Here is a 27,939-nt window from a genome sequence, read left to right as displayed (position 1 = left end):
ATTATGGTGTTTGTATCTGGTTTCCTTCTCTATTTGCCTCCTTCACTTCTGTCTTTTTCTCTCTTTATCTTTTTTCCCTGCTGATGGGTTGAATGTTAACTGACGGTGAACCAACGTTTCACCTTCAACTTTACTTCCTACGAAAAAAAAATGATTTTCAACTATACAAGCAGAGTGAGACCTCTTTCCTGCTGTCCGACCGAGATCGATCCCGATCATTACTGGAGCAACCTCTCGCCTATTCTGCCACTGAATGGAGTTTATTATGCTTGTGATTACAGAAAAACAGTTCAGACTTTGTGGATATGCGTGACCGAAGAAGATTTATATGTAAACAGTGGACATGTTCACACGGTGACGGTGAAGGGGACGCCTCTTCCATAACAAGGCGGGGCTTGAATTCCAAAGTGGATTGTGTCTCCTCCTCATACGTCACTCCGGGAGAGGCTGCGAGAGAGCGACTGACTGAGCAACGTTGCCACTTAAGGCGGGTTTCGGTCTGCTTACCTTCACGTCTTCGGGTAAGGAAAAAACCTTAAAACTCGATTTAGACGCAGTGTTCGTGTCACGTCTTCCTCCCGGTTTTTAGTAAACGGCGACTATCGGTCGCGACGCGCTGTTACAAAGTTCCAAGCTATGCTTTGGCAACTGCGGCGGAAAGTTTTCCCGTGAAGGCCTTGTTATCCATTGCAACAGGTCCGCGGTACGGGACCATGTATGCGTTTCGAGGACCGAGATACTGTTGGAATTTAGAAAAAGGAGTAACAAGGACGACTTGCTGTGTTTTTTGTTTTTTTTTTTCTAATGCAGGACGGCCCCCCTGACTGGAGAAAGTCGCCTTGCCCACTGCGGGTTTAGGCTGTGGGATTAAAGTGATCGCCAGGAGCTCTCCTTTCGTCGAAACTGGCCGTGGAGATTCATCGCGTTTGTTAGCTAAATGCGGTACGAAGCTAAAATGATGCCGGTGAGTTTATGTTTTATCCTCTCTCACACACATACCGATGCCATCCTATATCTACAAGCACGTCTGTTTTGAAAAACACACAACCGCATAATTTCTGATGTTAGTTGTTTATTGTGTTATGTGTTTGAAGTGTGCTGGCCATTGTAAGCTGTTGTTACTCTAACGTAATTATGACAGCTGAGTGTTCTGTCGTGACGAATAAGCTATGACAGCCGCGTGTGTGTGTGTGTTTGTGTGTTTTTTTTCACTACAATTGTTTGAGTTACGACATTTGTTTACTTACTGTGATATTTTGGATTAACACCACGAAAAAAGTAATTAGCACTTTAAAATGCGTTTTCATATTCCCGCATTTTCATAGTGTGCTTTTTATGGGATATTAGTCCTTACTCTGTAGAGAAATACTGTTATTGGTAAATCCTTGAGTCTGCTGAGAACACTCAGCAAGCAGAAGGTATCTGCCAACTCTTGCTGGCACCAGAACAACCTACCTCAGCTCTGGAAGTTTGCCATACACTCATCATCATCTCCATCATCATCATCGTCATCTTCGTAGTCTTCAGAGGTCTAATGCTGCAGTACAGGAATGCGTCTCTGTGCACTCCTCTGCAAAGTGTGTCGCAAATGGTAGTTGTTTAGCAGGAATCTACTCTCATTTCAAAAAATAAACATGGGCGGTTCAAAATAGCTGGTTTTAGTACACCTTGGACAGTTATGCATCTTATAAATGAGAGATAAAAAATAGCAGATGTTTTTGGATAAACATTCAAGCACCAAGTTCTGTGGTTTAGATTAGTGTATAACCAAAGAAATTGAATAGATCTTAATTTTGAAGTTTGGACCAGAGACTGTTCGTGATTGTGGCCTTCAAAGTGTCTATCAACTATTCTACTCGTGATTTTAGAAATCATTTTTCGGCACTATTTTTTTTCTTTTGAATAAGGCAGACTCCATCGAATCCATGAGAGGGAAAATCACTTGTCATAGCAGCATATATGGTTACAAAATGAACAAAGACTATGTGCAGTATATACACTTGAAAACAAAATAAATAAAACAAGAAATAATAAGCTTAGCTGAGCAGATACACACTCTTTTTCAAAATGCAGTGACTGTTGCAAATAGGATTCAACACGGTCTCTCACATGTGCTTATTGTTGGAGTTCCTGCGCTAAACTTTTAACAGGAAAATCGATTACTCTGTCTACCTATTGGTCTCTTGAAATCAATGTGCAAATTATTTTGGTAACAACTAGTGCAAAATGTAAATGAATCCTGTGTGAGAGTGTGTTTGTAATGTTGCCCTTCTCTGCAAAGACTTGTGCTTCCAGAAAAACAGCTTGATCAGTGAATTAATCATCTTAGCAGTGGAGACAAGGTTGTATTTGGATGAGATTCTGTCTGGTGCATGACCTCGCTGTGCTACTCATACAGATTTGCTTACATCAAGCCCAGTTCATGTGGAGAGCAAGATAATTGTCCTTTTTTACATGGTTCTCTACAGAATAGGTTATCTGAAACATAATGGGTGAAATGATCAGGACCTTCATCCACTTTGTCACTGGGTTATCTATGTGCACTGACATCTTTCAAAGGGGATTCAGCTTCTGGTGGTCACCCGATAAAACCAGAATGGCTTCTAATAGCCATTAAGTTAATGCAAGGTATTGTCTAAAAATTACACTCCTAGTCCACGGCACTGCTTAAACAGGCTCGGGGGTAGTGAGCATGCAGTGTTGTAATTGGTGGCCGTGTGGTAACTAGGGGGTCATTGTTTTCTGAACACAACGAGAGCAGGGATTTTTTTTAGTAGAATGTTGAAAAGAACACATTGTATGTTCCTGGGCTGTTGCAGCTCCCTGATAAGCAATGCACAGCCTTTATTGCACCATATGACTCATCTACCCAATTTGTCACTTCATTGATACCTTTTACATTAAATCTTTCCACAGAAGTGATTTATCAATGGTACAATAAGGTATATTTGAATCATATTTCTTAACTCATGTCTGATTTATTTATTTGTATTGGCAAATGGTTTTCAGTAGAACATTTGCAGCATACGAGTAAAATGTATCTGTAGAATGTATTTGTTTGAGAGAAGCATTTGTAGAATTTTTGGATTTCTGTCACCAGCATATCGTACTCTTCCTCATTCTTTGCCTATGAGAACAGTTGCTTGTTGTGTAGATTTTCAGGAAGATAAACATTTTTATGTTCCTGGCCTGCACAATTTAGTTTGTCATTCTCAAGTACTTCCACATTTATTTCATTTGCAGGTGTACCACAATAAATGTTACTGTTTTGCAACTTGACTTGTGACAATAGGAAGGTGGGCAAATGAGGTAATGCTATGGGAACCCTGACTATGCGGTGTGTCAACATTAACCAAAGCAGGCATTCTCTATGGCCACTACTGTCTTTGTGTTTATTCTGTGGGAGAGTATGTTGTGGTTGCATAAGCAGACCACGTTATCTTAGCCAACAGCAATGTTTTGAGTTTCACCTGATGTTGCGTTGTCAGGATGATCGTATTCGATGAGAAGAGTGGTCTAAATACAGCGCTGACAACTCAGTGAACTTTTATTCAGTGTACTGACTCCTTTTCCTAGAAAAATATAACTTTTTTTCAAGCAATTAAAATTTGATCAGACAGTAGAGAGAAAGGAATACCTAATGAGGTAAAAAAAGAGCTCATACACAAAAATATTCTTGACTATACATTTGCACAGCCATCTAAGAAGGGTGTTGACAATACAATACTAACTGACCCATAGCCACGTGCTCTGTTTTCCAAGAGATGAAAATTTAAATATAACCCCTTATTTCTACTCTTGATATAGGTTATTATGTACACAGCCAGATTTATTGTGATGGTATTGTCTGTAGTAACACCAGTCTTGTCCTGAAACATGTGGCTCAGAGGTAGACCTGGGGTTGTGCTGATGCTAACCTCACAGGCAACTATTGGTCCTCCATCACAAAACTGTTTCAGGAATAAAAACTCAGCTGTTACAACCTTAAGATTGCTGGGTCATTAAAATGTTTTGTACCATGTATGGTAGATCGGTATATCATCATAATGTTATGATGGTAATGGAAATGGTAATTTCACAATGTATAATATATTTAAATATAATTTTTTGGGAAAATCAGAATAGGGGTGAACCATTTAAACAATATTAAAGTGGGGACATTATAAATTTGCAATCATTGTACATTCAGGCTGGCTTGAGAACTGATTTCTAAAAATCTTGAAATTGATCCTGCTGTTTTTGTTTAATCCATTCAGCAGCATTCCAAAGGAGGGATCTGTTTGGATCATGTAATTTGTTCCCATCTGTAATTACAAAAACCTAAAAAAATCTATCTAAATCTAAAAATCTTGAAATTGATCCTGCTGTTTTTGTTTAATCCATTCAGCATCATTCCATAGGAGGGATCTGTTTGGATCATGTAATTTGTTCCCATCTGTAATTACACAAAACAGATATTCTTGCTATGTGTGGCAATTGATGTGTAGTGTAATTGTTTTTCTAATATTAGTTTGGTTTTGTTGCTGTTTTGATTTTCTAAATCAGCTGCCAATGTAGCTAGAACAAAATATGTGACCTCTACATCTTGTTTAAATGTATTGCTACTCCCCATATTAGTACTAACTAGAAGCTGTCTCATCATGGTTGCTCGGTTTAGCAGAGAGTGGAGGTCTTCCAATAATTGACGGCTGCTTCCTTATTGTAGTCACACCTTCCTGCTGCTCCTGTGTGTAAAAGCTGCATGTTGTCGTTAGTTGTTGCAGCTGAATGGGGATAGTGTGTGTTTTGTTTTTCACTGTGTTTTGCCTTTTGTTTCCCTTGACCTTTTTCCTCTCGCCATTATTCACTAATATGCTGGTAAGAGAGAGAGAACGAGACAGAGATTGAAGGAGAGGTAAGGAGGAAAAAGACATTATGGAATTTTTGCAGCCTTACCTTTACTTGTACTGTTTCAGCTCCTGTAGCCTTGGTGGGGAGAACTGAGATATACACAGAAGATGCTGCTGCAGTGCCTTACAGCCTTGCTTTAATAAGATTAGGGGTGACTCTCCCAACAAGACCTTGTGGATTCATTCTCTTACCACAGCAATATCAGAAATTGAAAGTGAGTGTGGACAGATGTGAAATGGGCTTACTATTATCTACTGCTGTCACCTTGCCTCACACTTTTCAATACCTTTTAAAGTTGTGGCTAGTCTGAAGTTTTGTTGCTCATTTTCTACCTTTTGGATGGACAGTATTGCTAAAAATATGATACAGTTAATTATTCAAGGTGATTATGATCATAAATGAAAAGGAATAGAGCGTGAAAAAATGATTTTCCAGTTTTCTTTTTTTTTTTTTTTTTGATATGTACATAGTAATGTAGTTGCTATTCAACTTGACCCACCAAAAAGGAACCTCAAGTTTGAATACTCCTATCTCTGAAGGTGGTTGGGATATATGTCACAGTATTTACAATGATCTTGAGCCCTCATTACTATTGAAAGTTGAGTTACTATTAATCTCATGTGAGTATGAATGAGTATGTCTACAATAGCTTATTTATTGAATACTGCAAATGATACTATTCTCTCTTTGCATTCCACAAGGAACTTTCTTTGAATCTCTTTGCACAATTATGGCTTAAATTTCAAGCCCCATTTCCATGAGGGATGTTCATAAGATTGGGTCCTGTTCTTTTGGTAATGTGATTAAAATATGTGTTTCCAATAAAACAGAGACATGAGAGTTCAAAGTTCTGAATGCACTCTTCTCATTAAAGTGATTCGTCCCCTTCACAGCTGTGTACCACACCAGCGAAATGCCTAAAGATTGCCCCGTCAAAATAGATATGAATCAGGTAACTTCACATCATTATTTTGTTAAAGAAATAAATTCAATGACAGAAAATGCTCATTTAATTGACACGTACCCCAAGGCACACAAATCAGAATTATGTCCATTGCAGGCAATCTGTATGTTGTCAAGCAACTCTTGACACATTGGCTTACTGGTTTTGACCCCTCCTCCCCTGCAGCAGAGAATCAGTCATTTCAGAGTTCATCATTTAAAATGATACATATTTCCAAAATAGCATTTAGGAAGTACTGACTTGTGTCCCTAGCGGCATTGATACAAAATCCCACTGATACAATGTTCTTATATTTGGTAGTTATTCGGATGTTTCACAGTAACTCAATTACAGCACAATCTCTTGATTTGTATATTCCTGGAAATAAAAAAACTGTAGTGGCAGAGAAGTGGGTGTCAAAAAGTTATGAAGGCATTGACATCCTATCAGCCAAATTATTTATTTTCCTCAACCTGTGCCAATACATTTGCAGTTTCTGATCCCTCTGTGTCTTTTCTTAAAATATCTGCCACTCATGTTGTAGTGCACAATAAAATAGTTTTCTAATGCCTGCAGAGCCTGTTCAACATCAGCCTGCAAACAAAGGCATTTGCTTGAGGGTGGCTAAAGCTGTTAAGGAAGAATGGATCCAACAGACATGGTATAGCACAAATGATAATTTTTTTTCCGAGTTGTTATAGAAATTAGAGGTACGATCTTGATAATATCGTTATGACCTTTGGGTTTACATATTTTCTAGTGTAGAAAGACACTTGTGAATAGTTTAACCAGGAAAGCATTCTCTTTCATCTCATCCATGCTACAGTATATATTGGAACAGAAAAGCACAAGTTAAGATCATTTTGATCAAGGCAAATAGTAGGATTGGTTGAAATTGTAAATAAAAAATAGTGATCAGAGAATAGAACAGTGCAGTCATACAGAGTCTCAATATTTTTCTCCACCCCCTGTTTATAATTTCTAATGAGTGCTTTCGCTGATTTCCACATTGCCCCAGTCAGGAACTTTTAGGTTGATTTGTCAGTTGTCAGCTGCTCTCCAGAGTCAGTCAGGACATCCTGTTCTCTACCTTAGTGATATAAAAGTGGCAACTCATTTGATTGAGCCACTCCATGTCCTCGCACATGCTCACAGATAATAACTTGATCTATGGAAATGCGCTCAGTTGTGCTTTTCATGGGTAGCAGGGCTTAACACTGGTTTTGTGAGTACATTTCATACACAAGAGACATAACTTCCTGTCCCTGCAGCTCAAAAGCCCATTTTTCCACAATAACAAGGGGATATATCTTTGTATTTCCCTGTCTTTTATTCAGTTTCTCAGCTCTTTTTAAATTGAAAGGCCAATTAAGACCTGCTATCTGCAGGCACTCACTTCAATGAAGACGGCTTTTTAATGTTGTCTTGTGTCCCAAGGTTTGATGTTGGTCTTTCATCTTGTGCGCACACACTTTTCAGTGTGTATGTTGTGACACATTGAGGGTGCAGTGTGTGATATTGACGAGTGATTTCAGACACTATCGCATTTTTTTTTTCAGATTGAGAGTTGCTTTTGCTTATTCTGCTTCACTTTTGAAGAATACAGTTGACAGCATCGTTCTTTTTAACTCCTCTTAAAGGTTTTCCCAGCCACACTGATAAGCATTCAGATGTAGGTACAAATACAGCCTGCTTGATGGATGTAATAAACAAATGTAACATGTTATCATCATTACCTTAAACAATCCCTAACAGTGAAATATCTTTATTGCAATAAGCACCTACATTGTGTCAGGTTGCATTGTTTTCATCTGAAAGTATAGATACCGTAGCCTATATGCAGTCTTTTGAAGTTAAGCTTACCATTGTAAGACCTGATTGAGCTGCCTGGTGGAAGGCTATATTTTATATAGCAGATTAATTTAATCCTTGAGATATACTTGCAATGACCTAGGCCTATAACTGCTCTGCCTTAAGAATATCCAGAGCATGCAGCAGGGTTATTAACCATATTCCTTTGCACAGGCTCTTAAAGTCAGTAGGCAATTTAGAGCTGTCACATAATTCCCAAACCCGTCGAGACTCCTCACGAGGGGTGATGTAGCTGATGGTGTGATGGAATTAGAGAGGTATTACTATAATAATGAAGCATATCGGTTGTTCTCTTCTGGCTTTCCCTTCCTTAGGCTACCTTTGTCCCATATCAGATAGTTGGAAATTGCATCTCATCAGCTGCTTTTGTCACCCACTCTGAGAGATATGAAGGCAAATGTAGCAGTTTTAGTCAAACTTAAGTCTTATTAAGGCATTATTGTGCTGATATGCAATAAATGCTTACTCAGTTTGGTCAAGTCAGAACAATGAGTGGCTTCTGTCTTCCCTTATCTTTAGCTAAATAAGAGCACATAATAATTACAAACTATTAACGGTTTATTAATATGGAATAGATTGACTCATTAGTGCTTTGAAGGTGTGTGTGATCTCATTCAGCGATGTATTGTTCCAGTAGTACTTTGCTGTACTAATGGAAATATGTATAAAAACTTTGTCCCTTTTTTGGGGTTATAACAAACTGTACATGTAAGCAATAGTCTAACCTTTTAGTGTTGACCGCCTGCATATGGTGGCTGAAGGTCAGCAGCAAGTGCTCAGTCATCTAGATGTAAGCTTTAACTGTCTAGTATTGGTCCTCCTGGATAATTTACTTTAGTGCTGGGAAAAGTTGTTAATGCGGGCATTCTAATCCCTAGTCTCCATTTCTCTATCAGCAGTGTTTCTGTGTCTTCACTCTTTTTCACTGTAACTGCTTTCCACTCTCAACTCCTCCCCCCTTCTCTGTTGTCTCTCTGTCACTCTCCAAATATTAACAGGGTCATTTGAAAGTCCTGCCTTGCTGGGAAGTTGTGATACTGTCAGTTGTTTTGGAATGCTTCATTTAAGACAGAATATACGGAATGTATTCTAGTGGAGAATTATTTCAAGTTTTAGCTTAAAGTGTCATGTCAGTTGGTATCATTAGCTTATTTTCTTAACTACAATCTCAAAATAGAAAACTTTTCAGGTTAGAATGAAGCAAAAGCCTGTATGTTGATTTTGCTCGCTCATGTGACCATCTCTTCAGAGCCATTAGGTATTCAATGTCACATGATGAATAAGTTTGGCTTTATCCTTTTACAGCTTCCTGTATTTAATGTTATTCACAAGGATGATTCACTTCTGATTCACACTGTTAATGGGGCTCTTTCATTAACATCCCCCAATGGAACAAAAACAATTGAGTCAGGTTCTCTGAGTCAGACCCCATACTTCCACCTCAGCCTCATCATATGTTGTCAAGGAGATTTCAAGGAGTATATCACCTGCCCTCTCTGTCAATAAACTTAATTTGAAGGAGCACTGTGGTATTAAAGCCTTTTATCTTGAGGCTATAGCAGGTTTGCTTAGATCCACCCCAGTTTAAAAGCAACCCAAATACTTTTGTATCTGTGCTGTGGCTGCAGCTGCTCAGCATACTTGCTACCCCCAAGCCCTTTGTGTCTGTGACCCTGTTGACCTGATATTCCCACCGTGGCCCCTGTAGGCACAGCCCTTTACTGCAGCTTACTGAGAATACAAATATTTCCTTTGGAAACCGGAAGTGAAAAATAGCAGAATTGTACTTAATAACTGTAAAGTTAACATTTTTCATATTTTTCCATATATCGGCACCTGTTTCTACAGCAATTTAGCAGAGTGCAATTGATAGTAAATTTGATTAGAGGACATTCAGGAAAAATTCTCCGTGAGTTGTAGTGTAATAGACCCAGGAATTTGACCAGGACAATATGAATAGCAGCTGATAGATTTGATCTGCAAATAAGAACACTATTGTTTTTCTCTGTGTGACAGGTCATTTTGTGCACAAACATGCCTGAAATTGCTAGGTGGCCAGGGCCTTTAGAATATATTTCCAGCAATGGATTTTTTTTTTCCTTCCCAGCCCAAGCTGTGGAATTTTACACAAATATTTAATGGGCAGTGTTTTAGGTCCCAATTGAAGACTTATCCCATTTACTAATGATAGAAACCAACTATTTAATTTTAATATATTTTTTTGTAATTCTTTGTTTAAATATAATTTGTACAAAAAGTTGCATCATGAGCTGTCATCTGAATTTTTAGGCTAACATAATTTTTCAATTTTCATGTTATCACAGTCTTACTAGTTTTCAATTTCTGCCAACCCAACTCCACAAATCCTAGCATGTGCTGTGAGCAGCCATCTCTTCCCTTCTCCCTTTCATCAAAATGTCATTTATCTTGAAAACTTCCTACATCCATTCAGTTCACTTGGGTAGTGTAGTTTATTTTTTTTCAATCTGTTTATTACTTTCTTAGGTATTATAAATAGATAATTTTTAATAGTGTTATATACTTCATTTTAATTTCCAAAATGACACATATTTCATCTTCACAGGCTTTGTACTTAAATAAATTAAGACTTAGGTTATTTCTCATCATCTACATGATTGCAAAGAGTACCCCATTGCCCTCAATTACATGAGGTATTATATTTTTTGTCATGTCAGAATATTGCAGCGCAGCCACAGTAACCATGTACAGTGTATCAGTAGTTACTGATCTCCGTCAGCAAATTTAGCATCATGTATTTATCTCAGTTTTACGTGTACAGTTTTTGGTAGAAATTTGGAGCATGAAGATCATCTATAAAAGCATGGAAAAACCTTAAAAATGTAGACGTTTCAATGACCACCACAGCTTGACACGAATCTCACCAGGGCTTAGCAATTTCTAAAAGAGTTTGCCCCCCCTTGAGTAATGGTTTTGTAGAATTCAGACATAACATTGGTCAGAAGCATTTAAGCTACCCAGGTTGTTCATGGATGCCCATTGCCGGAGGCAACACACAGATGCCTTTTACCCATCTGGATGTTGTAATAGTTGGTATTATTATATTAAATTATATTATCGAAATAAAGCTGTTGCTCCTACCGTTGATCAGATTACAGCTGGAAGCATATTCCAATGTTGCCTCTAAAAGCCTCTTAAGCATTAGAGGAGGTTACACTTTGTCATTGTATGAGATCACGATATGCGTTTTGTCAACAAACCAGAAGTGCAAAGTGATGAACACATCTGTGTTTTTGCTGAGGAAAATTAAAACACTAGCACAAAGTGTAATGTAAATATTTTAAGGGTATGGGGAAATAATTACTCTAAGTTACTCAGTTATTGCCAGTAACTGTAGGTCAATGTGTAAACTCGCAGTTGAAACCATTTTGCAATTGACTGAAAGAATTTTTTATTTTTTCACTCCTGACAAATTTTGTGGTGTTTTAGTGCACCAAGTGTTTGTGATACTCATAAAAAAATGCAGCGTTCTACGCAGTGCAGTGGTTATTTGTATTTGTCTGTCTTCCCTCACATTCAGACCAAATTAATGATCATTTTCATAGAGGTAGTCAGTTTCTTTTTATTCATATATCTTGCTTAGCCCTCTGTCAGCCATGGACATACCCATTCAGGTTGCCTGCAGTTCTCTGTTTTGGGCTTCTTCAGAGCAGTCAACTGGTTTTATATGTAGATTCATAGTCATCTTTTATGAGGACTAATATTTAATACTGAAGCCACTTACAGAGAGCTGGGATGTTGTGCTCAGTCCTAAGATTTTTAGTATTTGTCAAGCATATTTAATTGCTATTAATACAGTAAAATAATTGATTGCTTCTGTGGATGTCCTTCTGTATATTGTTTTATAAATGTGTGCAAATTTGTTGGAAAAGAAGACTATCGTTTTTCAAACAACACAAGTTATGGTGTGGAAGAAATGAAATTCCGTAGTTTCAAAGGAAGGAAATAGCACACTGATACCAACACACGCACACACACACACACACACACACACACACACACACACACACACACACACACACACACACAAAAGCAAATCGTATTTACAGAGATGCGTTCGCATTGCTTCCCCCAAGACCTCCCATGATTATATTTTGTTCTGTTATTTAACTCTCCCCTCCCCCCTCTGTCTCCCCTTCTTCTCCAGATGTTCCTGACAGTTTACCTCAGTAACAATGACCAGCATTTTACTGAGGTTCCGATTACCCCTGAGACAGTTTGCCAGGATGTGGTGGAGTTGTGCAAGGAGCCAGGGGAGACAGACTGCCACCTGTCTGAGATGTGGCGTGGATCTGGTAAACTAGTTTGCCATTTTACCTCCTTTTATTTGTATCTATCTGCTTGGTATGGAAAACACAAAGTTTTTGGTTGGATTCTGATTTGTTTTTAAGTAGTACAGCCGTCGCCCAAGAGATAGTAATCTGTACACAGACATTTGTTTGTCCTCTTACCCTAATTGCTTGACTGAAGAAGACCATATATGGGAAATTTGCTGTGTGGTCAACTCCCAAGTGGTTGGTCTTGTTTTTTTCTTTGTTTAATAACCTCAAATCATCAGGTTCTGAAATAAAAATGGAATAAATTGTATACTTCCTGCAACAAACAACATACCCAGATATCTCCTATCTCTTTGATAAGTGTGGAAAGAGGTGATCTTGCCAATCTCCCCATCTGAGGTCTCGGAAGTAGTCCTAATCAGAATGTAAAGAGTGAGGTTGCATTTCTGTTTCCATGGTGATGCTGTTTCAAGAAGAACAAAAGTGCCAATTATCATGTTTGAGTGCTTCTACAAGTAGCCTGAGAAGACGTACTGCTGCAAAGATTCCAGATTTGCAGACATTTCTCACAACAAACCTCTATAGACTCACTGGGATTTCTGACATGAAAAGCCAATAGTTATCATTGCAGTCATAACTCATTTTTGTCAATTATGCTATTATTATAGATCAATGTCACTGACCTCCTCAATCCATTTATAAAATTAAAGTGTCTTAGGTAGGATGAATGAAATCTTTCAAGCAACAATAATGAGGTTTTTGGCCTGGTACCACCTAGAATTATTCACAGCATATCAGCTCTTATTGCAGAGCTCATCACTTAGGAAGATAAGCTATATGTAGATTACCTTGATTCCGTGGTTGGGTCAGAGTCACAAAGAAAACCTTTTTTTTTTTTTACATATTATCTAACTTGAAACTGGCACAAGTTTGAATCTTCTGGGACATTATTAATCAAGTTAAACTAAAAGATCAATTCACCTTTTTAACCAATTGTACTATCCATGCTCCATCTAAAGAGCGAGCTGTAGGCGATAGGGAGAGGATGCTGGATGTGCTCCAGAGGTGGGGACAACACCGAGGAGAGGTGCGTTTTTTCCTGCGTCACAACCGAGCCCCGAGTAGAGAATCAGGTAAGTACACAAACAAACAAGACAGTAATTTGGATTTCTAGCCACTTATTTTTTCAAGTTTCATGGGGTTAGAAGAGAAGACATTTGACACTGATCAGTAAACTCTAGAGATTCTTGTGAACTCTAAATACACACACACACACACTCACACGCACCTTCAAGCGCAATTGAAACAGAGCCTACCTCCTTGGTCTAAACCATAGAAGCTTAGAAATCCACTATTTAACTCATTATATTCTGGAAATGGTTTTTAAGAGTAGGCCCAAAGTCCCTGAACACATCTTACTTTGAGAGGCCAGGGCAGAATGCTGATTGTCCTAATCACATCATCATAAGCCTGTTACTTTTCTGTTTTCTTTGGAACGTAGAAAACCCTAGTATTTTTGGTTGTGTGCGATCCTTTCAGCCCTCAGTTGCGTAACTAATTCCTTTTACCCCTCTCAGCTTGAGTCTGGCTCAGGGATTAGATGGTTGTTTTCTCTTCCTGTTATCTTTGCCTTCCCTTGTTTTCCCACAGTTCTACCCAAGCTTTTGTATTTTACCTTTTCCAAATGACAATTCGATGTTGGTTTATTTTAGTTTTTTGAATAAAGTTTACATGTTTTTGTAGCAGGTATGTTATTTCTCTTCACAACACTAATGAATGGAGCTACCGATGGTATACTACACTGTGTCTTTCGTTAAGCTTTATGAATGGTCTTAAAATATGAGTTGGTGTGTGCATTTAACATTACTATATGTCAAGGGTCCTCTAAAACTATTATGCAAGCTAAATGGCTTTTGGTTATGGGCCAGGGCTTTACAGATGGCATCTGGATTGTAGAATCCCCCAGCCGTCAAATGCCAGGAGAATGGTCAGACATTAGTCTATACATATAGGCTAGTAAGCCCATACACATTGAGGGACATACCCACAGACTCTTATGTATAAATCCTGAGATTATTGCAAGTCACAAAGAACACTGATCCCTGTTGTTTCCCAGAGGAACCAGGGATCATTCAGCACTGGCCAGTTGTTGACTCGCAGTCTCCTATGCTTCAACAATACACTGGTTTGATAGAGACAGCGAAGAGCAATGAGACATGAGATAGTTTTAGTTATTTTTCACGCATTAATTAATGCAAGTACTGTATTTAGTTGGCTAGTATATCTTGAACTAAACTAAAGCAGGAGCTTTTTAATGTTACTAGTAGAGAAGGATGTCTGATGTGGTCTACTATTCTCATGGTTACTCAGGAGGGTCAGGCTCAAAGAGAAATGGAGTGAAGGGGCCTCCAGACAGAAGAATGGAAAATGGGGTAAGTGTCTACCTTGTTTTCACTCTCATACTATTTATATGTATTGTGCATGTATGTGTGCAGTCTTTCCTGCCATATTTAATTATTTTAATTATCATATTGAAAAAAGAACTCAAGTCCAGCATACAATGTACTCCTCATGCCATGAGTATTTATTTATTAAATAAAAAAGAAACAATAGGGTGTTTTCATTACATTAAAGAGCCTAAAAATGAAGCTGTGGTAGTTACATAGTATTTTTATATAGAAAATGATCAACAAGAAGTCAACGCTAGTCTACCCTATATTATTAAGTATTTTAAATACCTTGGATCAGGCCTCACTCTTAACTGAGCAACAAAAGCTCAGCTGTTTTCTATGTCCTTAATGTAGAAGTTTTATAACATTATTATCTAGCCACAGTGTTTCAAGTTTCAGCACCAAATCACACACATTACCTTATTGCTATGGATCCTGAGATCCTGCAAGCTGCCTTGAATCCTCTTTCAATTTCTTTAAAAATGAACACAAATACTTGAGATAAGTGGATCACAAAATTTACAATACTACGTTGAAGGCAAGGCTAATGAGATTTTTATTCAGCTTAACACTACTGCTGTAGGCCAGAGGGGGCAAAATCAACCAAAGAAATGTAAATATCTGATAGGTTCTTCATCATATGTTCTGTGACTTTGTCCTTTGTACTCCCACACTAAGGTGACTGCAGTGTTCGCTGAGCCATCGCCATTAGATTCACTTCAATGCATGGGTGCAAATTAAAAAGCGAGAAATGTTAACATTGTTCTTGCATTGAGTCATAGTAACATAGTAACATTAAAGTGGAAAGAGTATTATACAAAAAACCCATCATAAATGTACTATAAGCATCTCACCATATGCCTGAAAGCCTAAGTCAGATCATTTAACAGTCTTACCGACCAGCTCCAATGTGTAATATCGGTGTTATCACCAATCATTTGGCAGCAACAGATATACTGGGAGTGAATTTGTCTTTATGTATGTATAACAAAATGAAAGTACGTGGCCTGGGGTCTGTGAAGTATGCTGCATATAGTATGTTTGCATAGATATGTATATAAAGACTCTTAAGATAAACACTCCCTTCAGCAAGTGGACCCTGCTGAAATTATTAATACCCAAAATTCCAAGAAAATCTCTTTAGAAATGTATTTGATATGAGAGTTGAAAGTGTGAAGAAATATGCATACAGATTTTCTTATCAAACCTATAGGTAATCTTTAGTGATTGGATCTCAGTACCGATAATAATAATCATGATTGCCATCCCAGTCTGACATGAATTTTGTACTAGACCTTTAATAATTGATAATAGAATTCTTTTAGTACGTACATATAAATCAAGGATTCATATGTTGACTCCATTTGTCATTTTATTTTCTCTCCAGGTGGCCATGCCCAGGATGGACATGACACTGGCTGAGCTACAAGAGATGGCTGCCAGACAGCAGCAGCAGATTGAAGCTCAACAACAACTCCTAGCTTCCAAGGTATACAAGGAGCAGGCACAAAATGAAATAAAAGACCGGGACTAGAGGGATGCATGAAGAGGTTAATTGGTGGACATGAAACTTAGATTGAGAGCATGACAGGTGAAATAAGGACAAGTCATTAAAATAGCGCTTGCTGTAAGAGGGTTGTTCACTTAACAAAGGTACTGAAAAGTAATTCTGGCGCACTTATGGGAATGAAAACTCTATGGTCTTTTCATATCTGGCTTTAGCGGGCATCTTGACTGATCCAACCCAAGAGTACAGCATGAAGTAAATGAGTTCACACTTGAGTTTCCCCTCAAGCCTTTGCACTTACCTACCTGCAATAAAAACAATCAATTCAGTTTTTTTTTTTATTTCTGCAAAATCAAACAATATATGTCATGTTTGGTGTTTGGTCTGTTTGGTGAGATGTTGAAATATGGGTTGAATTAGATTGAATTTTAGCAAGCAAGGAAGCAGTGCAGCAATTAGTTTCCTGTGCTCTGGCTGTCATAAATTAGAAACAGAGAAGATGGTGAAACCAAACCAGTGAATATTGATTTTTTTTTCTCTCTGTGGAAGTGGTCTCTTTTCAAATGCGTAATAAATATATTATACCTCAGCTGACATGTAAATGAGCATATACTTCAACCTACACAGAAGACAGCTAGCCTTGAATGTTGCTCAGGCCGGATTCCTGTACACACTGCCAAAACATGCTTGTATGGTTATTCTCATGGTTTTTTACTCAATACCTGTCACCCTTCTCTTGGTTGTCTCTCTAGGAACAGCGTTTGCGCTACTTGAAGCAGCAGGAGCAACGTCAGCAACAGCAGGCTTCTGAGCAGGAGAAGCTGCAGCGTCTTAGAGAAAACATTGAGAACCAGGAAAGTCGTCTCAAGAAAGTCCGGGCCCTTAAGGGCCAAGTTGAGCAAAAACGTCTCAGCAATGGCAAATTAGGTAAGCAAATGAATGGACCGAATATCTTAAAAATACATAAAACTTGCTGTCTTGTACTGTTTTGGCTTCCCTGTCCCCTGTTCTATTACAGAAACTGCAGTTTTTTTTTAATTGCTTTCTCAACCATTTTCGGATATTTTTTGCCAACTTTGTCTTCATCCTTCTGCCTCCAGTGGAAGAGATAGAGCAGATGAGCAAGCTATTCCAGCAAAAACAGAGAGAACTGGTGATGGCTGCCTCCAAGGTGGAGGAACTTAGTCGGCAACTAGAGCTGCTCAAAAATGGCAAGATGGACAACTTCAATGACAACCAGAGCTCTGTGGCTGAGCTAGACCGCCTCTACAAGGAGTTGCAGGTACTCATGGGAATGCTAGGGTCCACTAAAATGTTCTTGCCACAAGTAAAAATGTATCCTATCAGTACATACCACAATTTTTTCTTTGACCTTGTTTCTTGTTCTTTCTGTGACCAGCTAAGGAACAAGCTCAACCAGGATCAAAACTCCAAATTACAGCAGCAGCGAGAGAACCTAAATAAACGTAACTTGGAAGTGGCTGCCATGGATAAAAGAATCAATGAACTCAGAGATAGATTGTGGAAAAAGAAGGCAGCGCTGCAGCAAAAAGAGAATTTGCCTGTAAGTAATTTGACACTATAGAACTGCACCTTTTTTGAGATCACCTCTATGCATATGTTTATGTTTATTTTGCATTGGGATCTCTCCATATACCTAAGATCTTATTAGTGATAGAAAGTTTTGATCAGAGCTCCCCCTAGTGGCTTTTCTAAAAAGGGCTTTTTGTGTGTCTACCTCTGCAGGTAGACACAATATACCTCTGTGTGTCTACCTCTGATTCAGAAAGTACCATGCCAATATAAAGATCCTTATACTTGTCACCATCACTGCAGGTAAATCTTATCAGGTTTACCTATCAGCCAAAATTCAAGAAATAAAACACACGGTTCAGAAATTGACATGTTCACAGGTTGGTTGTGGAGTTAACTTCGTAAGAACAGCAATGCAAGGATGACAATAATAATAATATTGTTATAATGATTCATTTTTATTTGATTTAATGTTCTTGCTGCCTTTATAATGTGAAATGGTAATGAGATTCAGTGTTTGCTATTTGCTGGTTAGTTGCCTGTTGGCTCAATGATGGAAAACACCCAGACTGATTTTGGTAAAACAGGGTGGAGGATAGGAGTACAGAACAGTCATATTTTGGCTCAGATGCAGACATTTTCATTTTTTCCCTCTTAAAATATTCCTTGGACACTGGCAAAACTATGTATTCTGCAGAATTGATGATTTTTCTCCTTTTATTTATTTATTTCCCAATTATATTTTTCTTGTATTCTTTGAGCTCCTCTAAGACATTATCGGTTTCTAACATTATCTGTTTTAAAGTATATCTAGCAGACAACAGATTAGCTGCAAAGATTGCCTTTTATTATTTAATGCTGTATTTAATGCCAACCCTCTCATCTTTTTAGTATGCAGCATGTAAAATTTACAAAGCAAGATCTAAAGTAGCTTATACATTAGAATATAAATAATTCATTTTATAATCAAGATTCAACATATTCTTCAGAAGCTCTGCTAAAAGCCTTTTCCATAAATGGGCTACTTGTAACCTAGTGTAACCCTTAAGAAGCCCGATTTCTTTTTTTAATACATCTATAATAAAGTATGTACAACATAGACAGGTGTATGCATGCTTATATTGTTTTATGTGTGTTGGAGAGGAAGGCCTGAATAGGCCTCTAGGGAGCTGGTGATATACCCACCTTCTGCCTTGAATCATAATGAGCAGGCCTTTTTATGCCAATACAAAGACAAACACCTTCCAAGCTTCCCTCTCCTCAGACCAAATGGCAAGTGTCTGGCTGACATCACTCACTAAGCCCATATTAACTGAAAGACTGGAGAGGGAGCCACATTGTTCAAAAATATTTTTAAAGAATAAAGTTAAATTAAGATTATCTAAAAAAGGAACTATTTAGTATTTTGAACTGGTGTTGCATGTTTGTGCTTTTGTTTCCTCAAGAATGGCTATCCTGGTAAAGAGAGGGCTTCAAAAGACACACAACCACAGGTAATGAAACTAGCACTGCAGCTGAACATGTATTTCTTTATTTGTTGTGTGGCCTGTTCAGCGTTACTTTTCAGATTGGTATTTATTTCTACATAAGACTCTAGATGGGTACCATAACTATTTGATTTAAAGGAAGGCAGTATTATTTAATCAATCAGGCATCTAAGATATGTTTTGTCTCTAGGTAACTCTTAAAGAAAGCTGTCTTGGCAGAGTTAGTTCATTAGGCTTTTGCAATTTTAGAAAAGATTATCAATCACTAATGTCTGTTAACCTCAAGACCCACCTCTTCCAAACCACCTACAACACCTACAGCTCTTCCCATTAACAATGTTTATGTTCTATGTTTTTCTGTCGTCAACCTGTAAAGCGTCTTTGTGTACCGTGAAAAGCGCTATACAAATCGTATGTATTATTATTATTATTATTAACAAGTATATTAACTTTATGTATTTGTGTCTTCTAGCTTTTATCATGCCATATTTGTGGTTTTAATACAGACGTTTCCCTTGTTTACATACATCATTGTAAAATAGAAACATTAAATATATTGCTCAGAAAATTGAAAGATTAGGTAATACATCTCTTTTTTTGAGTTTGCCTTTTATCAGTAACAACATACTCTTGCTCAAAATGATTTTTATCTATAATACACCTTGGACCTTAAGGGAGTTTTTCAGCTGTTGAGCGGATTGCCCAATGATAGGTAGAAATTTCTTTCAAACCTGTTCAGTCCATCAGTGATGCACTTCAAAAACCTAATCCTAATGACCATTCTGTCAGCACCTAACTAATAGGAGTAAAAATATTCAATATTTGCATGATATTTTATTTGTTAAACTTGCACATACTGGTGACGCCCTTAAGGAGATGCTTGTTCTTAAACCTCAATCGAGAAAGACAATTATGAATCATAAGGGCTATCTATCATCATTTAATTTGTTTTTTAGGAAACATTTCAGCTGCTTGTTTTTCATTAAATCATTTAAAATTGGAAAAAAAAAACATCTGTCATATACATCCTTTCCAGAGCTGGTTGATCACTCCTATTCTTAGCATTATCAAACCAACAGTTAGTCTTTTCTTCTCTTATGGGGATACTGCATTTTCTTTTTTCACTCTGCTCTACTTCACTTGGTACAAGGTATCCCACCTTTCACTCACTCTGTACTTCTCTACAAATACCCATTACACTAAACACTATTCAATGTTTTTTTTTTTTTTTTCCTCTCCAACCCTTAATCCTCTAGCTGCCCTTTGATGGCCAAGCTGTACAGCAGTCAGGCCCATCTCGTGTGGCAGCAGTTGGTCCATACATCCAGTCATCCACGATGCCCCGGGGCCCAGTAAGACACGACCTGCTTGTTAAGCCAGCATACCCAGACGGCACGGCCACCCTTCCAGCCCACGATACACAGAGCAAGGCTGGAACAGGTAAACCGCTACAAACGAAGCCCTACTTTCAGCTTTTTCATTACCTCTTATAATTTCTTTTCTGATCATGATTAATTTTTCCAGCTCAAGTAACTGACAGATGGTTCTCACTCGCTCAAATTGTTCATGCAATTTAGTCAGCAAATGACAGTTGCTGAGACTTGAATTTCCCATTTTGCAGCAGAGTTAAAAAGTTCCTTCAACTCAAGCTCTTGATCATGCTGTCAGAAATGAATATTGAGCAGTCCAACAACAATGCCCAGTAACTTTTTGTCTGCATGACCCTGTAGTTAAGATGTGTGTTTATACTGAAATGTAACAAGACTGTCCGGCCTTCAGCAGGAGCCGAGGGGTTTGGGACACCTACTGATTGTGATATCAGTCTGAGCTTGGAAGGTAGTTAGTGACCTCTTGGTTTGTGTGTTGTGCTCAGGTTCTTGAACCTGAATTTTTCAACTTTTAATGTTGTTGCAGTGTTTTCTGCATGTATGAAGTTCTTAAAATCAGCTCACAAAACATTAGGCATATTTTCACGTATCAATTAGTTATTAAATCACAGAAAATTGTAAATATGTTTGTAGTTAATGCTTTCAGCAATGGTACCACATTCTAATATTACCATCTTGAATAATAAAGGAGGTAAACAAGTGAGATTGGGTGGTGGATAGGTTCTGTTTTATGCACCAATTTTATATGTGGACTCCAAGGTTGTCGTGGTTTGACACCATACATTGTTGCATTACATCCAATTACTTAAACCCATTCTGATTTTAGCACCAGTTATTTCAGAACCACAAATTCCATTAGAAGTAACATGTCATTCTTCTTAAGTTCTTCAAGTGCAGAAAACTATTACTTGGATACCCCAAAAAAAAGCTCCAAATTTAAATTTATAATTTTTATTTAAGTTGACAGTTTGGATGTATTAGTAAATGTGGCGATGTGTTATCTTCTGCTGAAGTGTGTTTGGTGTGGCATAGAAGTCAGGCCAAAGACATGGTTGATCAGAACAGCATATCTAATTTAAGGGCGGTCTATGTGCAATCCTCTGTGTAATTTTTCTCATTTCCCCCATCTCTAACATCGCTCTGTTGCTCCTCTTGAATCGGTCCCCCAGTTGGTAGTGGGCCACCATCATGCTTCATATTAAAAATGAATGTTTCAATACCAAAATTGTTCCCACTCTCAGCCATTCTCATTTTGATTCACTTTTCTATAAAAAGCAATTCTACATACTGTAAGTATAATTAACCATTTTTTCCAAGCTTTCAAAACGCTGCACACAATTATTTCTGCTTGGTTTGTAATACAAAAGGAAAAGAGGTTAGGATGAGCGGTGATGAGCCGGAATATGCTGCTGTATACATTCATTCCCAGTTGCTCTCAGACAGGAACTTTCTGTGGAGTATTAGGCAGCTCTTAGAGGTGGTGCAAGCTTTGCATGGCCCCGCAGGAGGTCCTTCCCTGGGCCTTACTTACATCTTGTCCAGAGCAGGAATATCTGGAACTCTAAGGCTACATTGTTTTTGTCTTTTGAATGCATCTTCCTCAGAAGCCATGTTCTTGCTTAAGCCTCTGAAAGTGCTGCGGGCAAAAAGAAAAGGTACACACTGGTGTTTGTGTGCGCATGTGTGCTTTTCAATGGCTTGGTATTATTGTGTGTAGTTTTCATGAGTGGGAAAAGGGATGAGATGTTTTTCTCATTTAATAGCTGGATTATTGGTCATTCTTGCTTCTTTTGCTGCTTTCTTCTTTAAGAGTGTGGTATTTTAGCTTTCTTTGCAGATTGTTTTCTGCATTTCAGAATACATCAGTTGGACAACCATGTCCTTTGGTTAATTTGGCATTTTGTCTGGATTTGGATCACCCCAATCAGATATCATCTGTAATGCATACTTTTGATTATTTTTGGGCTTGAGTGGGGAGGTAAAACATTCAGAGAAATTACAGTTGAAATTGTAGTGTTATATTATTTCTGATAGAACACCAATCTTGCTAAATTTATGGAGCCGAGCTCTTTTGTCGTATGTCTGATGTGATGTCTTCAGACACGTATGACTGCTCACTCAGTCTTAATCACACCATCAGAAAAGAAAGGATGATGTATGAAAGGAAAAACTTGTCAAAACAAATGAATTTGCTGCTCTCTTCCTCACATCTGCTATTGAATATCTTTTCTATATCTTTTTAGGGCTCCAGTCCTCAAAGCTGGCAGAATGGAACTCCTCGGGTCCTGAGTCCAACACAAATGGCCATGGCACATCCTCGACACTACCACGAATGAGCTCTCATTCTAACAATAACTCAAACCAAGGTAAGGAACATACACAGATGACATCAGATGAGCTCAGTTGGGTGTCCCTCCAATCATAAGGTTGGCAGATCGATCCCCCGCCCCTCTTTTCTGCAGCCAAAGTGTAGAGCCCCCAGTCATTCCCAATAGTGGTGTTAGCAACTTGCATAGCAGCTCTGCGGTCATTGGTGTGTGTATGTGCATGTGTGCATGGGTGATTGTAATCGTGTTTAAAGTGCTTTGAAACCACAAGGTCATGAAGGAGCCGGATAACTGGAAACCAGCTTTCATTTATTCATTCGCTAATGTACAAAGATTGATAGACTCCATTGTCATACCTAAATATAATTGTGGTCCTAACTGTGATCTGCTGTTAGATGATTCTGAACTGAAGAGGGACAGGAAAGTACGTCCACTTTCTATGTTTGAACCCACCGAAGCTCCTTCCACCTCCCTCCGCAAAAACCAGAGTAGTGATGACTTAGTCAGGGATGCGCAGGTGAGAAAAAAACAACTTTACATTTCTACAGAAATGAATTACTGGTCAAATTTGTTGATTATCCTTAAGAACCCTTACATTTGCCATGCTTTCTTTTTATCAGTCTGCTACAAAGGCACCAGTAAAGGTACCTCCACCTGTTCCAACCAAGCCTAAAGGTCCTGGTGTTTTACCCTATGGTAAACTTAACACAGGTACCTTCCCAAAAGCCAAGCCTCATAGCAACCAGCCCCAGGCAGCACACAGCCACAGCCTTCTCCTACCCTCACAGAGCCAGACACTTCCCTTACCATCCAAGCAGGACAACCCGCCTGCAGCCACAGTACGGCCTTTCACCCCAGAGTTGCCATCTTCCAAAGAAAACAACCTGAATAAGCCCCAGACTTTAGCCGCCAGCTCGATTTACTCCATGTACACACAGCAACCTGGCTCTGGAAAGCCCTTCCAGCCTGCTGTGCAAGGAGCTCTCAACAGGGCCCAGAGTCGCACCAATGGATTTGTCAGTGGTAAGCGTATTCTCTGTAGATTTATTAGTCAGATAGCTAGAAATGACATTGTAGTCAATAGTCAATGTATAGCATGCCTATTTTAAGCAAATCGTGTTAATCCATAAATTACCACTAGTAATTGACAATCCAGATATTAATGCATTGACCTGTCTTTTATGCTTCTTCCCTGATCAAGTTTGATGACAAGATTTAAGACTATACTTTTTAATGTTGTTGTTAATGCTCAGAATATTCAACATGAAATGTTTTACACATTGCTAACCAGGGGATCACATTGCAAGTGTATTGGACCTGCAACACCAGTAACTTTGAATCTATTAAGTCCTGTCGACCAGGGCTTTATTCTGCTCTTATTGCCCTGTCTGCTTGACATTACAAAAAGAAAGTATTTCATATGTGTTTTAAAATGGTAAATTGTACTGATTTGGTTTTTCTAGTATACGGTAAACCAGTTATCCCCAGTGGAGGCTCTCAGCACCCAGAGAACCCATATCAAGATCGCCGCTCTCCAGCCCCAGAATCTGCCCCAGAGACAGACAGCAGTGGAATGGTCAACATGGGTACTTCTCAATCCGAAAGCTCTCAGCCTGAGACGGAGCGCATCCCTCGTCCTCTCAGTCCAACAAAGCTTCTGCCATTCATTTCTAATCCTTACCGGCATCAGAGTGATGGGGATCTTGAAGCACTGAGAAAAAAGCTCTACAATGCCCCAAGGCCTCTGAAGAAACGCAGCTCCATCACTGAGCCAGAGGGCCCTGCAGGACCCAACATTCAAAAACTCCTCTATCAAAAAACCACTCTGGCAGCTATGGAAACTGCAACAACACCAACCACTCCAACCTACACAGGTGATGCAGAGAAGGCAGCAGAAATCTCTGTGGCACCACATGTTCCAATCCCTCCAAACAGTGCAGAAAGTCAACTGCCGGAGAGTGGACAGCCGATGGAGGGAGTTCCATCTCAGATTCCTACTGCTAATGCTCTCATTCAAGCCCATGCTGAACAGACTAAACTACCTTCAGCATTCTCTGAGAATGAAGATATTATCCCCCCTCCTCCCCCATCCCACCCAGCCCCCAGGCCAGATGACAGCTTATTCCCGCCACCACCCCCTGTTGGTTTGGACGACATCATTCCAAACCTGCCCCCTCCACCACCAGAGGGCTTCCTGGAAGAGTTTCCCCCATATCCACCGCCCCCTTATCCCAGTGGGTCAGAGCAAGATAACTTGGGAGAGGACACTTTTAACATGAAAGCACCTGAGATCACCGGTCAAGTTGCCCTGCCACCGGTAGGAATAAGCCACCTGCTGAAAAGTTGTCAAGTGTGTGTTTATGCTTGTTACGGCAGCAACAGTGCTCATATCCCCCCTTGTCTGCCTTTTGCTGCATGTGTTTTTAAATCCCCATACTTGTTTGTCAGTTTCCAGGGACAGGTTGTTAAGTGCTTGTGCTAGACTTCTCATTACTTGTAAACAGCAGTGACCTGGGCTGAAGTTATATAATTAAATAATCCTCATTAAGTGCTGCTATTGTTTTTGGAGTAAATGGGCCTCATTCTACTTACAGTAAGTAGACTTACCCCAGATTTTTGCTGTGGCCCAACTCCTGCTAATTAACTAAGATGTATTTTGTCTTAAAAATAACTCCAGTGTACATTTTTCCTCTGACCCGTTTTTTTTTTCTCATGCATCTCTACGTCCCCCCTCTTCAACATCCATTGCAAAAGTAAACAAAGCCGTGCTTAGAGGAGTATTGCACCTAATGAGGTTGCATAATCATTGATTTAGTGAAGTGAATTCGTTTTTTTGGAATTTCTGCTGATCAACTGGATTAACAGTGTACTTAGATCAGGAAAAACAACTCCCTCTTCTCCCCAGTCTAGTTTCAGCAGTGCCGAGAACAGACGCTTTCATCTGAATAGGATCTAGCAGTTCCCTATTTTGTATTTGTATTCTGGCTTTGATTTTTTTTCTTTCTTTTTTAATGATCAGCTGAGATTTGAAAAGCAATCAACAATTATGATTGTTACTTTAGGGGAAGAGGACAAACCTGCGCAAGCCTGGTTCTGAACGCATCGATCACAGCATGAGGGTCAAATTCAATCCACTCGCTCTGCTTCTAGACTCTTCTTTGGAAGGAGAGTTTGACCTTGTGCAGAGGATCATCTATGAGGTAAAAAAATCCCTAAGATGCACCATTTTTATCGCTTTACCCTGTTTTGCCATGCTGTAAAGTATGCCTGACTTTTTTTTTTCTACCTGCTGTTTTTTTTTTTTTTTGTGTTTTATCAAGTTTTGATGATGAAATATCCAATATTTCAGGTTAAAAAAAAGCATGTTAAAAATCCACTTTGATTTTCTTTTCAACCACTTATCTCAAATGCAGGTGGAAGATCCAAGTCAACCCAATGATGAAGGGATCACTGCTCTACACAATGCTGTGTGCGCGGGACATACAGAAATAGTCAAGTTTCTGGTGCAGTTTGGTGTCAATGTCAATGCTGCAGACAGTGATGGCTGGTAGGTTTAAAATGAGCTTGAACATGTGGAGCATGTATTGTGATTGAAATAAACAATCCCGCAAATTAAATTTATGAATTCACACTTGTCATCTCAGATGTTCTTAGTATATTCCATTGTTTTCTTTCAACCAAAGGACACCTCTTCATTGTGCTGCATCTTGCAACAATGTGCAAGTGTGCAAGTTCTTGGTGGAGTCTGGTGCTGCAGTGTTTGCAATGACTTACAGTGACATGCAGACTGCAGCCGATAAATGTGAAGAGATGGAGGATGGCTATACCCAGTGCTCTCAGTTCCTTTATGGTCAGTTTGCTATACTCACACTTGCTTTTTAAATCTTGTATCTGTTTTTGAATACCTCATAATCTTCAAATTTGTTACTCTGAATCTGTCAACTATCCAGGTGTTCAAGAGAAGATGGGTATCATGAACAGGGGTGTGGTCTATGGTTTATGGGATTACACGGGTGAAAATCCTGATGAGCTGTCATTCCGCGAGGGAGATTGCATGACCATTGTTCGCCGAGAGGACGAAGATGAGATTGAATGGTGGTGGGCACGCATGGGAGACACAGAGGGTTACATTCCTCGCAACCTCCTCGGGGTGAGACATGAGTCAGTCAATCTTTTTTTTTCTGCTAAAGTATTGCAGTGCCAGTGCACAGTTAACATACCCTCTTGTTCTATTTCACAGCTCTACCCCAGAATAAAGCCAAGACAAAGAACCTTAGCTTAAACACAAAGATCCCTCTGAGTTTCACTCTGCAAGAACACTCCAAAATGCCAACACTTACTTATTCAAACGGGCTTTAACAGAACGGGAAGGTGAAGAAAACTCCGGAAATGAAGAGAGAAACAGACCAAATGATATGAAGGAATCCGCGATAACCTTTTTGGCACTTTTCTATATCTACTCATTTTTTTTTCCACACTGCATTCTTCAGACACTTAATGACATTGTTTAATCTCCATTCCACTGTTTTTTGTTGTAGTCAAATTTAAGTGTCTGAAACAATTTCTAAAGTGACCAGAAATTCAAATGTATGGATATAAATGGAACAGTATTTTTATTGCTAGATAATGACTTTTACACTTTTGAATAGGTGTTAAAACTTGCAACTCGCACATTCAGGAACCATAAGTTGGATGAGATAAATCTGTGGATGATAATTTGGTTGAAATGCTCTGCTACCATGACAATCTTTGGGGTCTTGTTTTTCAACATTTGGGCCTCTGTATATCTGCACTGGAGTGTTACAGCTATGGCCACCACTATTGTAACTAGATAAATGATTAAATCATTAGTGGAAACATGGTGATGAGGCTTTTGTTGATCCAATGCTGTCCATTCTGTGGTCAATGACACCCAGACAGCCATTCTGTTTTTCAGTATTGGCGTGCGGTTGAGATGCCATAGATTATGCATTTGTATACTTTTTCTTGCAAAAAAATGAAAAGTTACAGAAGGAATAATTGTAGAAAAATCGACCGAAGATTGACCAAGATGCAGGAGGAATAATTATGTTTTGTTGCAGACATTCCATGATCATACAGTACTGTATAGTAAGAAGTAGCTATTCCATAAGATTACAAAAAAGGACTTTGTTCTCAAGTCAGCAATTATATTTCTTAGACCAATCACGTAATCGCAATAAAGATGATTTAAAAAAAAAAAAAAAA

The 27,939-nt window shown here is 38.8% G+C and overlaps 1 protein-coding gene across 2 annotated transcripts; it reads left to right on the top strand.

Moving 5' to 3' along the window:
* Positions 1 to 384: 384 nt before the first annotated feature.
* LOC147236539 (apoptosis-stimulating of p53 protein 2-like) lies at positions 385 to 27,939 on the top strand. Of its 2 annotated transcripts, XM_086170419.1 has the most exons (20): positions 385 to 521; positions 811 to 964; positions 11,892 to 12,039; positions 13,041 to 13,154; positions 14,392 to 14,453; positions 15,859 to 15,960; positions 16,731 to 16,905; positions 17,079 to 17,260; positions 17,378 to 17,542; positions 18,957 to 19,004; positions 20,255 to 20,438; positions 22,630 to 22,752; positions 23,109 to 23,230; positions 23,334 to 23,736; positions 24,177 to 25,030; positions 25,776 to 25,913; positions 26,127 to 26,260; positions 26,397 to 26,563; positions 26,664 to 26,863; positions 26,954 to 27,939. In XM_086170419.1, exons 2-20 carry the CDS (start codon positions 938 to 940, stop codon positions 26,993 to 26,995), a joined length of 3,390 nt encoding a protein of 1,129 aa, XP_086026545.1. In that variant the 5' UTR covers positions 385 to 521; positions 811 to 937; the 3' UTR covers positions 26,996 to 27,939. The 2 variants fall into 2 exon arrangements, with proteins under 2 accessions (XP_086026545.1, XP_086026553.1); XM_086170427.1 differs by lacking the exon at positions 18,957 to 19,004.

This window comes from Fistularia commersonii, chromosome 2, assembly GCF_037954325.1.
Source record: "Fistularia commersonii isolate RoL2024-O1a breed Wild chromosome 2, RoL_Fcom_v1.0, whole genome shotgun sequence".
Classification (NCBI taxonomy): domain Eukaryota; kingdom Metazoa; phylum Chordata; class Actinopteri; order Syngnathiformes; family Fistulariidae; genus Fistularia; species Fistularia commersonii.
Note: the sequence above shows the minus strand (reverse complement) of the source record. Positions and strands in the feature narration are given on the sequence as shown.

Excerpts from the sequence above, each read along its gene's own strand:
- LOC147236539 (XM_086170419.1), top strand. The coding sequence starts at position 938 with ATGCGGTACGAAGCTAAAATGATGCCG. Across the intron at positions 17,543-18,956 it reads AGCAAAAAGAGAATTTGCCT|AATGGCTATCCTGGTAAAGA; the intron begins GTAAGTAATTTG and ends TGTTTCCTCAAG. Across the intron at positions 19,005-20,254 it reads CAAAAGACACACAACCACAG|CTGCCCTTTGATGGCCAAGC; the intron begins GTAATGAAACTA and ends TTAATCCTCTAG.